The sequence below is a fragment of the Schistocerca cancellata genome, chromosome 8, assembly GCF_023864275.1.
Source record: "Schistocerca cancellata isolate TAMUIC-IGC-003103 chromosome 8, iqSchCanc2.1, whole genome shotgun sequence".
In the NCBI taxonomy this organism is placed as follows: domain Eukaryota; kingdom Metazoa; phylum Arthropoda; class Insecta; order Orthoptera; family Acrididae; genus Schistocerca; species Schistocerca cancellata.
The window spans coordinates 125,784,845-125,807,020 of NC_064633.1; the positions used below are offsets into that span (position 1 = coordinate 125,784,845).

General features: G+C 38.6%; 1 protein-coding gene across 2 annotated transcripts in view; it reads right to left on the reverse strand.

Moving 5' to 3' along the window:
• Positions 1–2,385: 2,385 nt before the first annotated feature.
• LOC126094456 (geranylgeranyl transferase type-1 subunit beta) overlaps positions 2,386–22,176 on the reverse strand; it is a 59,203-nt gene continuing 39,412 nt past the window's right edge. The window contains exons 7-8 of one of the 2 annotated variants that reach the window (XR_007521840.1): positions 9,738–9,995; positions 2,386–7,013 (exon numbers count right to left, since the gene is read on the reverse strand). Coding sequence is in view for 1 of the 2 variants with exons in the window: in XM_049908835.1 (XP_049764792.1) it covers positions 9,883–9,995 (113 nt within the window). In the remaining variant the exon portion in view is untranslated. Of the gene's footprint in view, positions 9,996–22,176 lie in introns of both variants that reach the window. The other variant, XM_049908835.1, reaches the window with a different exon arrangement.

Consider the following 22,176-nt stretch of genomic DNA (forward strand, 5'->3'; position numbering starts at 1 on the left):
CAGCAGGGGTAAAACGTAAGGAATGCATCAGTACTAAGTAATAGGATGACAATACTTACCAAGCATACTGCAAGGAGTAATAGAGAGTAAATCTAATTGCACATAGGAGACACAAGACAACATCAGGTCACCTCATAAGGTATTTTATTGATCTGGAAGTGTTTTGTACACATCACTTTGTATTCCTGCCACTGGCCATTACAACATCTCTCCTTCCTTGTTTTTGTTAATGCTGACTCCCAAAGTAGTAACCAACAAAACCGGGAGAGAGTTGGTTGGTTTGTTGATTCAGGTGAGGAGAACAAACAGCGAGGTCATCAGACCCATCAGAATAGGGAAGGAAGGAGGCCGTGCCGTTCCAAAAGAACCATCCCGAAATTTGCCTGAAGCGATTTAGGGAAATCATGGAAAATATAAATCAGGACGGCTGGACGTGGATTTGAACCGTCGTCCTCCAGAAAGAGAGTCCAGTGTGCTAACCAATGTACCACCTCGCTCGGTCAGGGAAAAGGTTAACAAATATCATCATCATCATTATACATCTCAGTGTAATGATTATATTTAATTCCATAATATGAATTCATGAAAAAATAAGAGATACAGGGAAACAATGTTTGCTAAAATGTGATCTGTATATTTCCTTCATGGCCTCAGGGCTTTAATTTGGTCAAAATAAACAAACCAATAAATTAATTCTGCATGTGTGGTGCTGAAAATGAATGATAGGTTTGTTTAAAATTCTGTCAAATATAAGATTTATCTGAATTAAGCCCCAAAATGAGATCCTCATTCTTTGATAGCAAGCACTTTTATTGTTCATGTAGGTGATAAAACAGATATGTGGAAAACTATGCCAACCCCACACCTATTCATCCCATGTTTAGCCAATACACCAGTCATGAGTGACAAGAGAAGAAACCACTGGCTATAGAAGTTACAGCTGAAAAAGTGAGTTTATGTAATGCAATGCCTGCATAATGTCAATGACACAGTATAAGGGGCAGTCAAGTAAAAACATGGCAGATGGGGAAAAAAAGTAAACAGTTTATATTTCAGAAGTAATTACTGTAACTGTTACTACATTAACCCAACTGTGTGACAAGACAGTTGCTGCTTTCACGAAAAAATGTTTCTCAGTAACAAATAGACCGCCACAAATGTCTTTTTTATTGCACATGGACAGATTAGGACTGCATAGAGGATATGTAGGGGCTTCCAAGTAAAACTTCTGCAAACTACCCTTAAAAAAGCATGTGAACCCACTGATTTTTTTGGAGCCCTGAAGAAAGATTTTTGTGGCCATCAATTTGCTTTGGATAAAGATGTACAAGCCTGGATACAATCATGGTTCCATAGGCAACTTCAGACATTTTTTCATGAAGCCATTGACCATCTTGTCTCACAGTGGGATCAATTTATTAACACAAGGTGATTACTTTTGAAAAATAAACAGTCTGTAACCATTCAAATATATCTTACCTGAGCTATGTTACAATATATTAAGCAAGATTTCAACAATGAACCAGAGTTGGCAGGCAGGCAAATGGATTAATTCCTTTTGCAAATGATGTTAATTGGGCTGAAATTAATGCTCAGCTAATGTCATCATTTGTGTGTTCACAGTTCCCATTTTAAGAGAAAAAAATTTGTTTTTTGTAATGTTTTTGAAAAGCGCCACTTCTATACTTTAACTTGTATGAATCAGTTCAAATTTTGAACTAAGATAGATAATTAGATAAACTCAAACTGAAAATTAGTATCCAATAATCTAAATGCAGCACATAAAATTCATTCTTACGTGAATTAAATGCATGTGAATGGTTTCAAGTGGTTCAAATAAATAAAAAATCCATTTTTATGATAAACTTGAAAACTTGCTTTCAAAAAGGTAGCTTCATTTGTAGTTTACACACAAAAATCAGACTTGTGTGAATTGGTTCAAATTTTGTGAGAAGGTAGACAAATACATGTAATTAATGGTCATCATGTCGTTTTGTGAAACCTCTATACATTGCCATGATATAAGCAACACGGTTCGAAAGACAATAAAAACCCTACACCGTATCAGTCGTCACCACAGTTAATAAAAATCTACATTGATTGCCAAGCTATGGCAGTCTTATGTCAACATTATGATACGGTAGCAGTAGGGAACTAGACTGAAAAATGCTCCCATTACAGCAAAAAACAATGCAAAAGTGTCCTGGGCAGAGTCAGGAATGTAAAAGAAGGGAACTAGCTTTTTGACTTATCTGGTAGTTTCAAAGACACTGAAATCAAAATTCTGATTATATACATATATATTCATAAGTGCTTAACATTACAGGATCAATGTTGTAAAATGCAACATTAACATGGGTGTAAGATTCTTGAATACAGAACCAATCAGTAACGGAATACACATTACATTTTATTCTCTGGTACAAAATCTTTCAAAAGGAAGAAAAGATCTACAGGTAAGACTTACAGCTGATGGTGTTTCATTCATGTGTAAAATTGCTCTCATATAAGGCAAATTGTAAAATTTTATGGATTTCACATAACAATATTAACAATCATATTACAAGTATTATATGGAAGCATCACATTTTGGTGTTTTGACTATAAGCTCCAGGCATATGTTATATAGGCACCCCCAGTCAGTCATTTGCTGACATTAAAATTTATTTTTCTTCTCAGTATTACTGTAAATGACAAAATATCTAGATCATAATCATTATGGCTATATTGGTGTTCTGTGATTCGAGGCCACAGACAATTTCTTAAACAAATCTTATTTGCATCATTTGAAATACTATTTTGGTGACACTAATAATTGAAAAAAAATGTACAGTAACAAACAGTTCATGTAAATGATCTTGCACTTCATCGTACCTCACATGATTTTGAATGATACGAGAACAAAACCTTTTGAACAAGAATCCTCAGTTTACTTCTCAGAAACAAAACTACAAATTGTGTAACTTCAACTATTTAAGATATTCCCTGATCTTTGTTTCTTCCTCCTTTTCCTTTTTTGGCAGTAACACACACCATTTTTAATGTTGATCCAACAGTAAACATATTGTATCTTATAAGAGAATAATTATTGTGAAGTGACAAACTAAAATGTGATTTTGATTTGACATACATCAAACTGTGACAGTGAATTTAATGACAGCACAACACAAAAAGAAAGAAATGAAATTAAAATAGAAAAAATTAAGGCAAAGAAACCAACTGTATTTGGATCCTGGTAGAGTAAATAACATTATTTGGTACATCAACCAGATAAAGTGAACTATTAAATTAAACATTTAACCCATAAATACAATACTTCTCAATTTTATTAACTTGTTTGCACATTCATTTGCCATCAGTCAAAAACTTAATCAGCTGAATGGTAACTGAAAGGTTCACCACAATTACAACAGGCTGGGACAGGGATACTTTGAAACATTTCTGTGGTGATTGGTTTGCAGTGTCAGAACTGTGATTCCTTTTTTAATTACCAGTTATTATCTAAAATCCTTCTGATATATCACTCTCATTATTCTTCTGAATATCTGAAGTCAGGACACAAACAAGTTCTGGCAATTTCAATATTAAATAGGTCAAGCATATTGGAAAGCAAGACATACAAATTTTCACGACACACACCTGCTATTACATGGACAGGTTGTTGTGGATGTCATCTGCACTGCAGCACACTGTGAATGTGTGTCTGTTACAAACAGTGTGTTGAAAGAAATAGGTATTCTACTTACGATGGTTGTATGTGGCATTCCACATATGTAGATTAAAATTCAACACCAGAGAAATTACGGACCACAAATAAACAAGAAGGGCAAACAGGCATGTGAAATAAATGAATGTGTGTTCTATACATATATCAGTACCTCACACTTTTTAACTGTTGTACCAACCAACTCAAAGTAAATGAGGGCACACAGAGTTCTTTAATTGATAACAGCATGAATAGTAGTAATTCACATTCATGCAAAATTTTATTAGGAAACTGAAAATTTGATGTAGTTGCCCCGAGTCCATAGTTTGACAATAGTTTTTGTAATCTAAGGTATTAGCCAGATAGTGTACGCACTGAAAATAATTACCAAAATTGAGTATTATATGTACATATGGAAATATACTAATGGCAATACATATTCAGATTAAGAGTATCTTTCTAACTGCAAAAGTGTAAATTTAAAATAGATAAAAATGAAAGAAATAGCTCCCACAAACATGACTCATTTTTAATGGTTATTTAATTTTATTTTCGGTTTCAATTTCACATGTAGGCATATCATACTTAGGTTTCTGATTTACAGTAAGGGATGGGAGACAAACTGTTACCATTATGAATAGCTTTGTTCATCTTTTTGACTGATTGGAAGAAAATACATATATGTTGGTGTGCAGATGACTGAAGGCAGAAAAAAAGTCTGCATTTTGTTGAACAAAAGGCACTTTTTTAAATTTCAAATAAAAAGTTATTTTGTCTGTAATGTGAATACCACATACCATGACATGCTGACATTAAGTACTTTTGCACACCGTTCATAAATAGAGCGGCTCCTTTTCTCGACAATCTGAATGAAATTACTGAACAATTCTTCGCATGCATATTATAATGTTCTATTACAGGCATGATGCATATTTAGTTACCAGTAAACAATGCAGTTATAAAAAACAGAAGAAAGAAAAAGATTGTGATAGCAGCAGAGGTGTGTACCAGAATTTGGGTTCATTGAGAAGCAGGCTATCATCTGGTGTCATATACAAATGTTCAGGGACTTCATATCTGTAAGTATGAAACTATACATGCATGCTTTTTAAACCTGAAATCTATGTTACAGTTACTACAGATGATGAAAGTTGTGTCTAAACTGAAATATGGAAGGAAGTGTACTTTTTTTTAATCTAATTAAAGGTATCGGATGAAGTCTTCCTAAGGAATCTCCCTTATGAAATTGTAACCAGAAACTGCAAATGCAGGTGTGCTGTGTGTGTGTGTGTGTGTGTGTGTGTGTGTGTGTGTGTGTGTGTTTTCAGTCATCTCTGTATGAGGACTCATCCACAAGCTTAGAAATGTTTTCCATTTTGTTTATGTGCCTATTGAGCACTGAATGCTCAACAGTATGATGAGTAGTTAACTTACACACTCTTATTATTTATACCAAGGAGATTTCATTACCATATGTAATAAGGAAAAGGACTGTTCAGGACCTAAGTTGGAAACTGAGAGGTACATAGGAGGAGAAAAGGAGTGGACAACCAGCAACTGCTTTTTCATACTCTCTGAGTAGCCTCACTCCCCCAAACTTTTCCAAATTACAGAACTTCTAGTTCTATAATATAAGGTCCACATTTGTTACTAAATAACAAGATAAAAGTCTTCACTTACATAACCACAGCATTTGAGTTTCAGTGGCCAACAATATTTCAAATTGGGTGACATCATAGCGACATTTTGCATCTACTTTACGGCATATTTAATTCAGCAGAAGAAATGAGAAACTGTGCAAACATGGTAGAATTACATTGCTCAGTTTTTATGGTAAGCTATTTGTGTATGTCCACTGTTGGTTTTAAATCACATATGAGTTACAAATTTTATACAATGCTGGTTTACCACAAGAGATGACAAACAAACCAAAATAACATAAGTAATAGACAGATATGATGCTGGAGAGTCTTGGAATACAAATAATGAAAGGAATAAAGATAACTATCTTTGTGTAGCTATTCTTATTATCTTAAAATAATAAAATATCATACTACATACTGGCACAGAGCTCAGCAGACAGCAAAATGGATAAATTATCACTGTATATGTATGGGGTTACCGAATAGCTGCAGTCAATGTTTTCAATTATAAAATGTGGGTGTGTGAACAATATGCAACATGGCATCTGAACCTCTTCATAAGCCCATCTTTTGAAAACTTAGAATTATGACTGTCATCATTATTTGTTATGCACTGTGAGACACTCACCGAGGGGAACTATCACAGCTGCCAACAGTATGGCATGTCCAAAGTACAATATCAGAAACAAATATGAAAATATGCCCTATCATCTACACAAAAAGGTGTAGGTGCTTCATACACATATAAAGTAAACTCTTCAATGTCAAATCTTGGCATTACACGGACCTTTCAGTTCAACTACTCAATAGAGAGGTCAAATGAATTTCCTTAGAACTGAGAGTAAATGGCAAAGTTAAATTTTTAATAGAGGTAGAGAAACTAGCATGACTTAAAATGTGTATATTGGTGAGATTGCACAGTGTCCATAAGTGTATATTAGCATAAAGCATGTTTAATTTCAATGATTATAAATTTGTTGTACATTTTGCACAGTTAATGTACTGATGGTTGTAACATCTCAGATCACCCATAAGATTTTTTACTGATACTCATCATTCATTCATTGAATTTTTGTTTCTGTCCCACTGGTGCTTACAAAAACCACTTTAAAACAAACTCTCGCCAAAAATAAGTGTCCTCTAACTTCTTGTTGCACACTACTCAAGTGAGCTAAGTGCAGGTCCAATACACAACAAGAAAAGGGCTATTAAAGTTATGAGGTCAAACCTAGTGAAGGGAAAAAAAGGAAGGAAGGTTAGTATTTACATATCACCACAGATATGCACTATGTAATAGTTTATCCCACATGAAAATGTTACATATGCAACACAATACTCTTAAATCATAAAATAGACAAAAATATGCTTTTTTCTTCTTATACAAATGACCAATGCAGTTTTGTAGGTCCCTATAATAAAAACTTTAAAAATAGTATGTTATTGATAACAGTAATATATTTATGTGAACCTTTCACTTTGTGCTATAGTTTCATTCATAAACACAGTAACTCTAATATTACAAGGAGATATATTCCTGTCAGCGAGTACATGAACTTCACCTTCTGAAGGTAAACTCTGGTCAGGTATTTATTCTATCTCCTTATAATTTCAAAAGTTTTCTTGATTTAACTTCGTAATTTTACAGTTTTCTCAACTGAATTTTCCTGTTGATGCAAACATGAAGTAAAATCAGATATGTATACTCGTAAGACTCCAATTGTACACAAATAAATATAAGCTATTCATATAGCCTTAGCAATAAAACACAAAATACTAAAAAAAAACATTTTAGAATGATTATGAAAGACAAAAATCTTTAAAGGCTATACACAAATGTAAATAATACTGTTCTGGAATAATTTCTTTCCTCTTTTTTGAATAGATGTATTAGCATCAATTACTAATGTTACATGCTCTTAAAGCAGCAGAAGAAATGAAGTTATTGTGCGTGTACCAAAAATGCTTCAACAGAAGCCAGTCAATGTGTAAATTACTTATTGTCCCTTGACATACACAGTAAATTATCCACTCACTCATCACTTTTTACCGTTTTAGTATATCACCACCAAGCAAAATAATCACCAAGGCAGCTCTTAAAATTTGTTTATCAGTTAACTTCCTCACAACAAAGATAGCAAAACAATGCTTTATACAACATGTAAAAAACCTTCAGTTACCCATTTTCCTTCCTGAATTTATACGGGATACACTGCTTTGTATTTCATGAAGAGGAACATGCAATAAATGACAACGAGCACCTGTTAAATAAAGAGGTGAGGTTTTGATTTAAAGATAGGTCTATACATAAAGGACAAGTCTATTACTAACAAATAGGAACCCTGCAGTCATAGCAGAAGTGACACATGTAAATACTTTTTCTCAGTAACTTGCAAAAGAAGGTAGCATATCAATCATTTAATTTGATTGAAAGATTCACTTATAAATGTCAAAAATAATGTTATTAATGAACAATATTCTTTACTGAATAATGTCGCATAATAATTTCTGAAAATGCTATGTACAATGATAACTTTGACCAGATGTAATGTATACAGAACTTCTTACAACTACATTGTAAAGATAGTGCATAAACTTAAACACCTACTGTCACACTGTACATAAGAAATAGCATCTGGATAGTAACTAATGAAACTTCCAAACCAAATGTTGCACATAATCACAATAACTCATTACATCTGAAGTAATGAGAACCATAAGGGGCTAAAGCACACTGTTACTGACTTTTAGATTATAGCAAGTAGGCATGTTCCTGCCATCTATTGCTCTTATGGTGAATCAGCTTTATCTCTATCAGTAGACCCACATTGTGAACATGAAGATTAATAAAAATACGTCTCACCCATTTCTCAGATATTCATCTGTATATAGGTCCAAAGCACAACACATTATTTTGTTACTCTGCAGTACTCAAGTGTCATCTAGCATTTCCCACACAATTTAGTGTCTACATCATGTACATAGCAGTAACATTTCGTAATCAGGGGAATAGTGGCAGTTTTAACTGAATGTCACACTACAGAGTGTGCTTAATGATGACGATGATATTGAGGAACATGAAGTGTTGGAACAGGTCATAATTATGTATTGGTGCATTCATTATCTGTTCTAAATGTTCTAATTCTAGTTTCACATTAATTACAAACTTTACAATTGTCAAACAACACTATTGTCACTACCCTCCACATGGAAATTTTGAGCTTTAACATTAACAATAAAAATAATCCTAAATATTAATTAATATTTCATACCATAAAATGGGCACATTATTTTTTTCATAGGTAATAACAGAAGTTGAGACTTGGTTAAAAAACAGTTCAGACCTAAGAGAGTGGTGGTTTGTCTATAAATATGATTTTCCAAACATCTCTTTTCTCAAAACTTTGTGTCTGTGCTTTGGGCTCTCATGATCCACAGTGTGTCATTTGATGAATGAAAATCTTTTATATCAGTTCCTCAGCACCCTCATGAGAATCATACTGACTAACTGAAGCAGACAGAATCTAATTAGTTTTCTTGTCCTCATAGCTTACAAAAAGCTTCCTTTAAAAAAATGAGGAAAAAGGAAAAAAATACATAAAGCTTATAAACATTATTTCATTCCCACAAATGGACACTAATCAGATGCTAATACCAAACAGTGATCAAATTGCTGCTTAAGTAATTACCCATGTAAAAGTCATACCACAGAATAATCAAATGCCTGTTTATCAGCAAGTTTCATCATCTAGATAAGTATCTACTAAAATACAATGGGAGACTGCAATAGCTCTATGTACACAGCTATGCAGTGTTCTGATGTAAATCATGTTATACAAGTACTGATAATAGTCTGCATAGCTTAAAACCAATCAAAATTTCTTGTGTCTATTAAATACCAATTACAATCTTTGTTCAGTTAAATGGAATACAGAGATTTTTGTAACATGCCTACTAAATCTTTTCGTTCATTATACAAACTAACATGGCTGTTAGGATTATAAAGGAATCACAGATTGTAATTCAACCATAAAATGAAACTCACAGTTGATCAATTCAATGCCTACTTTTTCTGTGGGGGAAAATAGCACCATAGGAACAACATAAAAGCAGCTCTTGGAAAAGAAGTAAACACAGTTTTTCTTTTCACAGTACAAAAATGTCTCAAAGAAATTTGTCTTTTGCAATAGAAGTCACTGATGTGACTCAGTTCAAATGGGTTCCAAGTGACTTCAGTAATAAACTGAGACACAAAAGCCTATAAATTCATGAAATTTGGTCTATATAATATCTCAGGGATAATTAGGCAGTTGTGTGTTTACATACGATGCAAATGCTATTGCTTCATTTAAAACAGGCATCAGCCATGAGCACAAACTAAAAGTACTTACCATAGAATTCAAAATTCAAGCACTTTTCATGAAAAAATTACAGTATGCCAATCATCATACAAAAAGAACACCACTTGGACTTTGGTACCCTTGTGTCTAGCACAGCTAATACACATATAATGAAGCAGAATTTGTGCTGCTCATTCTACCACTCTTCATGAATCTTCTTAAGTGTAGCAAATGCCCGCTGCGTGATATTAAGTCTGGGCTCAACAGGTAATAGCAGCTCTTCATCCATAAGGCTAAGGCCACAAAGACCTGTGAAAGTAAAGTTTTTCAATTAACTGTTGGAGGATATATGATTTAGAAATTACATGCAGTAAAGACAGCTGCTATTATGTTTTCAAGCATTTACTGTAAGGTCCCAAACTACAAAGTGTGAACAAAGATTTAATTATCATTATTAATTTTCTGTTTCTTTGCAAGTGTATATTTGCAGTCATGGTACACATTGAAATCCCTGTGCCACAGTACTGTGGCCTGACACAAGAAAATCCAAAATAAAATGGTGGAATGTTTCCTGAAGAGCCAAAATGCAGACTTCTACAATCAAAGTCTCCAACAAGTCATCTAATGTTGGGACAAATGTGTTACACTTACATTAAAAGACGGATATGTCGAGGTGGACTAACCCCATCACCAAGTTGATTTTTTGGTAGAATAAGTGAAGGGTATAGCAGAAGAAGTGTTAACCAACAGGAGCATATTTTGAGTTACTCCATAATAAGACAAGATGATAAGCAAAACAAGACAAAACACTTCATACACTAAACTGCCATTACTAGTGGTATCTAAAAGGTGTCTGTAATTAAAGCTGCAGTTTCAAAATGCTATAGAACAAGAACCATTGCCCAGAATGACATCAAATTTGAACAGAATATTATTGAAGCAGGGGGAAACATCACTGGGGAAAAAAAGACAATAGATGGCGCTGTAAGCATCAGAACATGCACACCAACAGATGCACTGACATGGCAGTTCCTCAGTTCGTGCCCAGGATGCCCAACATCACTACCTCCATAAAGGATTGCGTACTGCCAGTAGCCCTGCAGAAGTTCCAGACACTCAAGGGTTTGAAAAAAGACATTGGTCCAATGTCTGCTAAGTGTTTGGAGAAAATGTTTACAGGTTCTTTTGAAGTGCTACATGGAAGAGGAGGAAACAGCTGATCGGATGTCTGTTAAAGATGCAGCCACAGTGTTGCAGGAGGGGTCGAGCGGTGGTGTGCAAAGATGCAGTGCACAGAGAACTGCCCGAGTGTTGGATCTGCCTATGAGCATGGTGCACAACATCATACGAAACATCCTGCATAGCTGTCCATACAAAAATCAACCATGCTCAGGAGTTATTTCCTGCTAAATGCCAGCAATGATAACTTTGGGAGCGAAGATGCAAGTTTATCTAAGATATTAGTGATTGCCAGTTTAGAAGAACTAGATGAAAGATGAACAATTATGGAAAGGACAGACTGCTAACCACCGTAAAGATGACATGTTGAATTACAGATCAGCACAATGAAAATATTGTTACACACTCAGCTTTTGGGCAAAGCTTTCTTCAGAAATGAAAGGAAAATACTCAAACATTAATACAAGCAGGCACACCTTATGCACGACTGCTATCTGGATGCTCAGGTCAGACAGCACTGCTGGATGAAGATGATCTAAACACGAAAACTTAAGAACCCAGTCATAAGTAAATCCACCAGCTTAACTGTATTATGTACTGCGTTACATGTGGAAGCTGAGCATTTAGAAGGAGCAGAGAAAATAACAATGGAGAAGCCACTGTTGGAACCTTACGACTGTCAGTAGCAACCATGGTGGCCCAACACAGGATTCCAAATGGGAATCAATCACGTGTTATCATAAGCCATACAGAGTGCCCATAAGGTACAGCTGGTAATGGAGGAATCTATTAATCAGCAATTACATGATGGTATCATCCTGGATAGCAATAAAAGGAAAAAAGACACACTCACGCAAACCATATGCAAGATTCCATATGTGTTAGGATGCAAAGGAAGAGCAGTAAAACTTGATCAAAGCAAAAGTGCTTAATTCGGGCATCTGGGCAAACTGTACAAATATTTCAGTCCCAACACATTTAATACACTTTTATACACTGTGAGGGTGGTTTGGTAACTCTGGTAAAAAATGTTTGTTTCTAAACTCATGTTATTTCTCAACATAGTCTTCCTTGAAGGGCACACACTTGGCCCAGTGATCCTCCAGCTTTTACATTCCATTTGAAAAATAACTTCTGTCAAAGCCTGTAACTATCTCTTCCTCATGTCACGAAAATTTCTTCATAGCAAGCCAAAGTTTCAAGTTCGGGAATAGGAAAAAGTCACTTGGGGCTAAGTCTAGTGAACAGGGTGGATGAGGATGCAATTCAAAGAATAATTTGTGCACTTTCACCACTGTCGCCGCTGATGTGTGGGATGGCGTAGTATCCTGACAAAAGATCACTTTTTGTGTGCCAACCTGGGTCTTTGTTCAGTCAACACAAGTTTCAAAAATCCAATGATGAAGCATAATAGGGTCCAGTTATGGTTCTGCCTTTTTTCTGAGTAAAATGCTGTGGCCACCACCTTACCAGGTTACAAAATGGTTTTTGCCATCTTCAGTGCACTTTCACTAGCCTGTGTCCATTGTTTTGACTGTCATTATGACTCTGGAGTGTAATGATGAATCCAGGTTTCACTAGCAGTCATGAATCAGAGCAAAAAGTCTCGTGGATTGTGATTAAATACATTGTGCTGGATGCATTTTTTGTGGACAGTGATCAATCATGGCACTCATTTGCACACAGCTTCTTCACAGACAATTTTTGGGGCAGGACATTATGAACTTGCTCAGTTGAGATGCCTACAGTCTCAGCACTATCACAAATTTTTATTCAACAGTCTTTTGATACCACATCAAGGATTTTGTCAATGGTTTCCTTTGTCATGACCTCAATTGGATGCCTGGATTGTGTTTCTTCTTCAGTGCTTGATGAACCATGTTTAAATACATTAATCCAAAAGTAACATTTGAGAAGAAAGTTGCTACTCACCATACAGAGGAGATGCTGAGTTGTAGATATGAAAAAAATCCCTCACAATTATAGCTTTCAGGCATTAAGGCCTTCGTCAACAATACACACACACACACACACACACACACACACACACACACACACACACACACACAAAACTGCAGCCTCAGGCAACTGAAACCGTACTGCGAGCAGGAGCACCAGTGCATGATGGGAGTGGCAACTGGGTGGGGGTAAGAAGGAGGCTGGGGTGGGGTGGGGAAGGGATAGTATGGTGGGGATGGTGGACAGTGAAGTGCTGCAGTTTATTTGGATGGCAGGGGAGAGGGGGGAAGGGGGGAGGGAAGTAGTGGAACAGGAGAGAAATAAAAAGACTGGGTGTGATGGTGGAATGACGGCTTTGTAGTGCTGGAATGGCAACATGGGGGGAGGGGGGGGGGGGGCTGGATGCGTGAGGACAGTGACTAACGAAGGTTGAGGCCAGCAGGGTCATGGGAACATAGGATATATTGCAGGGAAAGTTCTCACCTGAGCAGTTCAGAAAAGCTGGTGTTGGTGGGAAGGATCCATTAGGCACAGGCTGTGAAGCAGTCATTGAAATGAAGGATATGATGTTTGGCAGGGTGTTCAGCAACAGGGTGGTCCACTTGTTTCTTGGCCACAGTCTGTCAGTAGCCATTCATGTGGACAGACAGTTTGTTGGCTGTCATGCCTTCATAGAATGCAGCACAATGGTTACATCTTAGCTTGTAAATCACATGATTGGTTTCACAGGTAGCCCGACCTTTGATGGGATAGGTTGTATTAGAGACTGGACTGGAGTAGGTGATGGCAGGAGGATGTATGGGACAGGTCTTGCATCTAGGTCTACTACAGGGGCATGAGCCATGCGGTAAGGGATTGGGAGCAGGGGTTGTGTAAGGATGGACGAGTATATTGTGTAGGTTCGGTGGACGGTGGAACACCACCGTGGGAAGGTTGGGAAGGATAGTGGGCAGCACATTTCTTATTTCTGGGCACAATGAGAGTTAATCGAAACCCTGGCGGAGAATGTAATTCAGTTGCTCCAGTCCTGGGCGGTACTGAGTTACGAGGGGGAATGCCCCTCGTGGGCGGATGGGGAGACTTCGGGAGCTGGTGGGAGACTGGAAAGATAAGGCACAGGAGATTAGTCTTTGTACAAGGTTGGGAGGATAATTGCAGTCAGTGAAGGCTTCAGTGAGACCCTCAGTATATTCTGAGATGGACTACTCATCATTACAGATGTTATGACCGTCGGTGGCTAGGCTATATGGAACGGATTTCTTGGTATGGAATGTGTAGCATCTATCGAAGTGGAGGTATTGCTGATGGTTAGTAGGTTTGATATGGACAGAGGTACTGATGTAGCCATCTGTGAGGTGGAGGTCAACATCTAGGAAGGTGGCTTGTTGGGTTGAATAGGACCAGGTGAAGTAAATGGGGAAGTTGTTGACGTTCAGGAGGAATGTGGATAGGGTGTCCTCACATTCAATCCAGATAGCAAAGATGTCATCAATGAATCTTAGCCAGGTGAGGTGTTTAAGGTTCTGGCCCACGAATAGGTTGGCACAGGACGGTGCCATGCAAGTGCCCATAGCCATACCCTGCATTTGTTTGTAGGTAATGCCTTCAAAGGAGAAGTAATTGTGAGTGAGAATATAGTTGGTCATGGCGACAAGGAAGGAGGTTGGTGGTTTGGAATTCACAGGGTGTTGGGAAAGGTAGATGCTATGAGATCAAGTAGACCAAAAAAGTGATCTCTCATTGCCAAAACAACACACTTAACAGTGTTTAATATAATCCTGTATTTGTCCAGGTTTGTAAAGATTTCAACTAATTCCTGTTGGTATCCTCTACCATGGCTGAAAAACGGGGATGCTGTCAAGGCATGTGAGCCAATATGACAAACCTTGAAGCCTGAGTCTATAAACTTCTGCCAAGCCTGTGCAGCATTTTGCAAGCTGAGCATCGCGAACCAGCTCTTGAAGAGGCGAAATGGTGCAATAATATCCGTCTTCAGTTTGTCCTCATCAGACTCAGAAATTTGTGTGTAGGCTTTGGCCTGTCTAGCACACTAAATATCATTGCACTACATAATGCATAATTGTACTTTCTTAATATGGGCACAGGATAATGAGCTGGCACCATCTGGCATTAAGGGTGTAGTAATCTTTGCATGGGCACCCCGCATCTCACTTTTTTTTGGCACCAAGTGTAGAGGCGAAAACTGTGGACTACTGGTAAGGCATATGATACCTTCCTTCAACACTGCAATACAGTCAGCTTTGGCAATAGGATAATAATCTGGAGCAAGGCCTCTTGGGTTACATGAAACTGGTTACACCACGTTGGTGTTAATGTAGTGCACAGTGCTGTGACATACTTTTTTCAGAGTGCCTAGAGGTCCAGTGATACCTGGGAACTGCTCCAGTAGCTCGGCGTATCTGCTGCCTGTTGACTGGATAACTGTGGCATCATGCACTGCAGTGCATCATCGAAAACCGGTAGCAGACAGGCTGGTGATAATGTCACTGAACATGCAATGGCGATGCCTGGCAGCAGATGATAATGTACTAGAAAGTCAGCTCCGACTATGGGTTCTGTCACATTCAGTACTATCAAGTTCCAAATGATGGCATGGTGTGATTCTAAATTCAGGTAGGCCTATCTGTGTTGCATGTCGTAGGCTGCTGTGGACAAGTTACTGGCTGTAGACAGATGGCACAGTGGCCAGTATTTATGCAGCAGGATCCCAGGAAAATACATAAATTGGATCAATACAGGAATAGTTAATAATTCTTTTAATTGTGGTGATGGAGTGTTCTCAGCTAGGGCACTGGTATTGAGGTTGGGGCAGTAGTTGAGTGTAAACATCAATTGAGAGTGGCGGTGGCAATGGTGGCGGGGGGGGGGGGGGGGGGGGGGGGTTGCTTGTGAGGGGCTGGGAGACTGGGGGGATTACCGATGGGGGCAGAGAGCAGTCGCAGGATGTGGGAGGGGGGGATTTACAGACTTTCTGTGAATCTGTGTAAAACCAAGTGCAGCTAAATACTCTGTGTATTTGTGTACACAGCTTAATAATGTACATTATAGGAAGAGATCTGATATGGATACCACAAGGCAGCACTGCATCTAGCTACACTTGGTCCTCAACATAATGTTCTTGTAACACCTCCATCTGATGATGAGCCTACAGTGGCTCGAAAACATGTCCATGCTTGAATAAATTGAATTAAAGGAGAGACTGGTTGCATATTTATTACCAGATAAATCACCAATTTACATCACAATCGCAGTTCATCATCCACTATGGATTTACTGAAAAGAGAAAGGCAAGTTTGATCTGGGGTGATCTGGGGAGAGGAAAGGAGCTGGGCAGAGGAAGAGGGGCTTGGGAGAGGAGGGGGAAGCTGGGGAGAGAAGGGGGGAGCCAGGGTGAGGAGGTGGGAGCTGGGGAGTGGAGGCAGGAGCTGAGACTGGAGGTGAGAGCTGAGAGTAGAGGTGAGAGCTGAGAGTAGAGGTTGGAGCTGAGAATAGAGTTTGGAGCTGAGTGTAGGGGAGGAAGCTGAAAGCGGCTGCAGGTGCTGGGAGTGGAGGCGGGAGAGGAGGAGGGAGGTGAGGGTGGTTGGAGGGGGAGAGGAGGTGGGGGATGGATAGAGGAGGTGGGGGATGGGTAGTGGAGGCGGGGGAGGAGGTGGGGACTGGGGAGTGGAGGCAGGAGAGGAGGCAGGCAGGAGCTGGTGAGAGAAGGAGGGAGTTGGGGAGCAAAGGAGGAGTTGGGGAGAAAGTTAGACCCCAGGAAGACAGGGACCCCCCTATAGTGAGGACGCTGGAAGCCATAGAAGAAGGAATTAATAGTTCTGAAAGGTTGAAAGTGTATTATTTTTACTTTTATATGCATCTATCTGCATTTCTTCATATACATGTCCTGAAGGTAAGTATTCACCAGCAAGTCTGTCTCAAGTTACGGAATTTATGTGAATGCAATTGACAGTTACAGAGCTGAAGAAGTTACGGAATTTATGTGAATGCAATTGACAGTTACAGAGCTGAAGCAATACAAATGTTGTGACTCTTTTATCCTCATCCAAAATTCAAGACACGGCCGTGATTCCTATCTGGAATATTTTGTTAATACTGAAGTCTTGGGAATGATCCAGCTCTGCTGATAAATGTTACTTCCCCCAACGTATGCATAATTCCGTCACACAATGCGGTTAGACACTAAACACACAACTGTATTGACACCAATAGCAGAACCCTGGCATATAGCCTAGGTCTATAAAATGAGAACAGACATTTCAACTTCACCAAAGCAAGGTGGGAAGAGGGAGGTGGGGGTGATTCCAAGGAATCATCAGTGACACAGATTTGTGTTATCTAGGGATAAATCAATTAATTCCATATGCAGTCAACTTGCTTTGGTGGTGAAAGGTTAATCTGTTCCATTTCCATAGGCTATAATGAAAGAAGTCCTGTCCTTGTGTTGTGGTTGTTCATGTAACGCAGATCTTGGAATTGCTTCTGCATATAAAGTTGGAGACAGCCAACATGATTGTAGTATGTGATAGCCAATGAACAGCTTTAACCATATACGCTTTTATGTCACTAATACGAGGGTCATTCCATACATGTGGGATCACTGCAATCACAGTAAATACATTCGAAAATCTGTGGCAAACATTACTGAAATCAACAGACATGCTGCATGCAAGTATGGCTCCATACAAGTGCCTGAACCATTTAAACTAAGTTTGGCCATGCTACAACGTGATTCCTCCCCCAAACACCTTACTCATGAGACCTCAGTCCATGCAAATTAGACTTCATTCCACAATTGAGGAAACCACTCTGAGGGAGACGCTTTGCAAACATGGCAAATGGCCTCACAGCATTTCAACAACATGTGGCACACGTTGATGGCAATGGCAATGTGAATGGCACTCAAAGCCTTCCCCAGCATTGTCAACTCTTGTTAGTATGCACTGGGGAGCTATTTGGAAGAACAGTGACTGATTTTGATTTTTGTTCCATTTGTTATTGTGCACAATAAATTTACACACATTTGTCCTTGTGTACAATAAATTTACACATAGTACCAATGCATTTGTTTCATTTCAACCTTTAGTGGAACCTAATGTACTGGAACCCTATTTTATGTTGGCATTCCAATACACACAGTCATACCACTTTAATGTACATCATGGAATTCTCATGTTGTCGCGTTCTTTCAAGATATACCATAGTTGCCATGACTTATGGAATGACCCCTTATATGTTTCCTTCACATTCTGCTTTTGTCACATACTGAAGTTTCACATGTACACCCACCCCACACCCAAACCCACCCCCACCCATCTCCAACCCATGCACGCGCACGCGCACACAACGCACACACACAGCACATTTGCTCCTTTTACGTTGGAATGTTATAAATGATTAATGATGATTATGCGTTTAAAGGGACTAAACTACTGGGTCACCAGTTCCTCCATTTCATGAGAGAAACACGTTAAAAAAAAGTGGGGAGTATGCTGCTCCAACTATGTAAGCAAGTCAAAAGAGTTTGTAAAAGGGTGTGGCAGTAGTTGTAACACTTTAGGTAAAAGAAGATAGAGATAACCCAGGTAGCATTTTGCACAAGATGGTCTAAAGGCACAGCAAATGGGTGGGGGAGTTATTCGATTTCATTCGAAATACAAATCTTGGTAGTGGTGATAAAATATATGAGGGTTGGAATTTAAATAGTGGCAACTATTTATTCACAACTGATACAAAAGAGTTACATGTTTGCACCTGTTACTGTCCTTTAAAGTAGTCACCAGCATTGTGTAGAACTTGTTGCCAGCGATGTGGAAGGCATAGTATGCCATTAGCAGAGCCTGTTCTGTTGATGGTGCAAATGGAACACTCTACTGCCTGTCGAATCTCTGGAACAGACCTGAAGCGAATGCCACGAAGTGGCTCCTTCATCTTCGAAATCAAATCTAGGTCACAAGGACTTAAGTCCGGGGAGTATGGTGGATGGTACAGTACTTCCAGTCCCATCAACCGCACCGAGCAGCCACAGCTTGTGCTGTACACGCCCGTGCATTGTCATGCAAAATGATGGGTGGATTGCGCAGAAAGTGTCACCACTTCTTTCCCAAAGGTGGTCAGAAGTGATACTCCAAAAATGAACAGTAATACTGTGCATTGATGGTCTGCAGTGGAGGAACGTAATGCGTTAGGATAACACCATTGCAGTCGAACATGAGAATTACCATCACTTTCACCATACTGGGGCTCTGACGCACTTTCAACTTTCGCAGCAACCCATAATGACACCATTCGTTGGATTGGCATTTCAGTTTTGGCTCATACGATGTGGCCCATGTCTCATCCAGTGTTATGATACAGCTTAAGAAAGCCTTTCCTTCGCATTACGTTAGACCACTCGCTCACAAGTGACTGTGTTTCCCATGATTCTGTGCACGCCGGTGACGTGGGACAGGTGAGTTCATTTGCTCAGAGGTAAGATAGGTATATCAACAATGTGTGCTATCAGCAACAATAGCACATTGCATTGCATAGTGTCTCCACAGCAGTGTTGCCACTATTTACGTTCCAACCTATGTACAAATTACTTGCATTGTGTGGGTAGCCCTATTTTACCTTCTGCATTTGCAGCTTGCAGACATTTCTTTTATTGATGTATGCAGCACTTCTGAATTATTTGTGGTGAAATATTATTAATGATTTTTTCTCAAAGGTGGAAACTATTTTTTGGCGACAGACTGATACGTAGCACAGCCTGAAGTCTATGTTAGGTTAGAAAGTGACCAATTTGTGTAATTAATGTGAATGAAAGATCTCCTTTGTGGTGAGATACTCATCTATAGTACAGTCAGATGTCTATGTTAACATGGAAGGAGATACTTTCAGTTGCCATTATTTCCTGTTTGTTTACATTCAAACTGCCGCAGTGTATGACGTTTTAAAAATTTGAGAGCTTGTAGAGGATGAAATTTGCAATAAGAAACCTATACCTGGAAATGTGAGACGCAGTTCCTGCAGCAGTAGGTGTTTGAACTTCTATTGCCCTTCCAGCCACTGGCGTTATGTTATTGCTGCAGATGGAAAACTGTAACAGGGTGTACACGCGGACAAAGAAAAAAAATTCCCAGGTTTTTACCTGATTTCCCAGTTAAAAAATACACTTTCTCCCGGGTGAAAATATGCTTTTTCCATGTTGAGTGGCAGTATACTTTCCCTGAGGATCATAAAACTTATCAATCCTTTGAATGGTTAAGGTTTTACACACCAGCGTAGAACCCCCACGCCACTTTAGAAAACGAACCCCAGAAAAAATGCATTTTGGAAAGATCTTTGATTTGCAGCAACATCAGTGCTGCATATTTTTGTATTACGAAAGTATATAGTCGATTTCGACCAAACGCAGAACGTTAGTTTCCAAAGCATTGAAATCGAAATCGACATGTGTTTTTGTAAGCCAATCATAGTTCTTGTCACGTGATCTCGCCAGCTGATGATAACAGACATTCTTCGCATTTACACGGGGCTCCCAAAACCTGATTTCGTAAATCGATCTCCCAATACTGCTCCTGGGTGGTCATGTAACACTTCAAAATCTATTCTGGAAATCCGCTTCTGGTTGCTGGTTTTCCAATTCCGTAATTGATTTTCACTGCCATGTAAACGCAGCTGGTATTGAAACATGCTTGGGCTGTCAGGTTTCGTCTTGTTTTTAAAAATTTCGGCTAATATTGACAGAGTGGCTTTTTGTACAATGAAGGACACACAGAAATATTAGACTGAAGCTGTTTACACCTCGTCTAATTGAATAGAAACAGCATCAACACACTGACTAAATCATAAACTGCATTTGCTGTTTCCAGGTGCCGTAGTTAACTGGTCTTGCAAATCCACTTCAGACCTTAACATGGGAACAAGACAGCGAAAAACGGTTTCCGAAATTCGGTTTTCACCTTTTGGAAGATGTGTCACATGTAAAAGTAGTGATTCATAGCATAGGACACATGATGTAGTCAGTCTATAGCAACATATCTGTTAAGTAGTGTGAACACACAAATAGGAAAAGTTAATGGTTGAATTTAATGTACATAGTGTAGCTAAAAGAAAAGCTAAGGTTTCACATATGGTATTTGTCATTTTTGCATGTGTTACACATGGATGTATTACACAAATGTGTTAGTAAAATTTTAAGTAATGACATAAATGTCTAATCTTCTGGGCTTGAAATTCTTCTAAGTGGCTGGTCCTCTAAGTGTTAAACTTCAAATGAAAATCAAACGCCCTGTGATTTAAGAAATTCAATGGCACGTTCGCACACATAACATAGCTCATATTGTGTAAAGTTAAATGTACTCTGAGAGTAACGCTTTTCAAATGACCAATTGCAATATTTTCCCGCAACCTGTTACAATCTGTTTCAGCAGATGTCAGAGAGCATCAGAAAATGGGGTTACTGTGCTTGCAAAGTCACAATGACGTAGGTAGCCCATATGTTCATACGTATAAGGCATTAACAGATCTTACACTACGTCATAAACAAAACTGGGCATCAGAGGATACTCCAAGAGCATCAGAATTTTGTAAACCATACTAAATTCCAGATTCACAAAGAAGTAGGCCACAAGGTGATATTAAACTTTTCAGTGTGGTTTTCAGAATGCAAATTTTCTTGAAGTACCAGTACTGTATTATCTCATGATTAGTTCTATGGCATAATGCCATATGTCGCAAAAGATAACAATGTGTGCTTGACACTAGCCAATATTGTTTCAAATAAATTGACAGCAGAAAATATTAATTAATCACAATTTTTTAGGAAACTGATAAAAATAACTTCATTGTTTTGCAGGGCAATTAATACCTGACAGTCAAAAACCTGGAAACAAAATGAAGTCAGAAAACTGAGGCTAATAACATATTTTAGCCTTCCATAATTATGTTAATATTTTAATTCACTTTATAGTTCCCGGCCAGAGAAATCTGTTTTGTTTTTGAGAGCTGTAAACCAAACAGCGAAATCACTAAACATAAACACAGTTCAAATGAAGATTACTGCTCATCCCACAACTCAGATTGCTCTACGCATGCGCGTATCTGTCAGCTTGGGTGCGTCAGAAAAATGTTTCCGGGTAGCACCTGGCTGCTTGTTGCTACTTCTGATACAGCTCGTGTCTAGTTACCTTGGATACAGCTAACAGGCACACTTCAAGTAGCCAGAAGCGTGAGAAGGTACTGCTCATACACGACTCAACTGCACATGTGTATAAGCCCACTGGCAACTTCTCACGCGAACCTAACATTAATCATTGTGATGTCACGCCCATCGGAAGCAGTTTGTTAT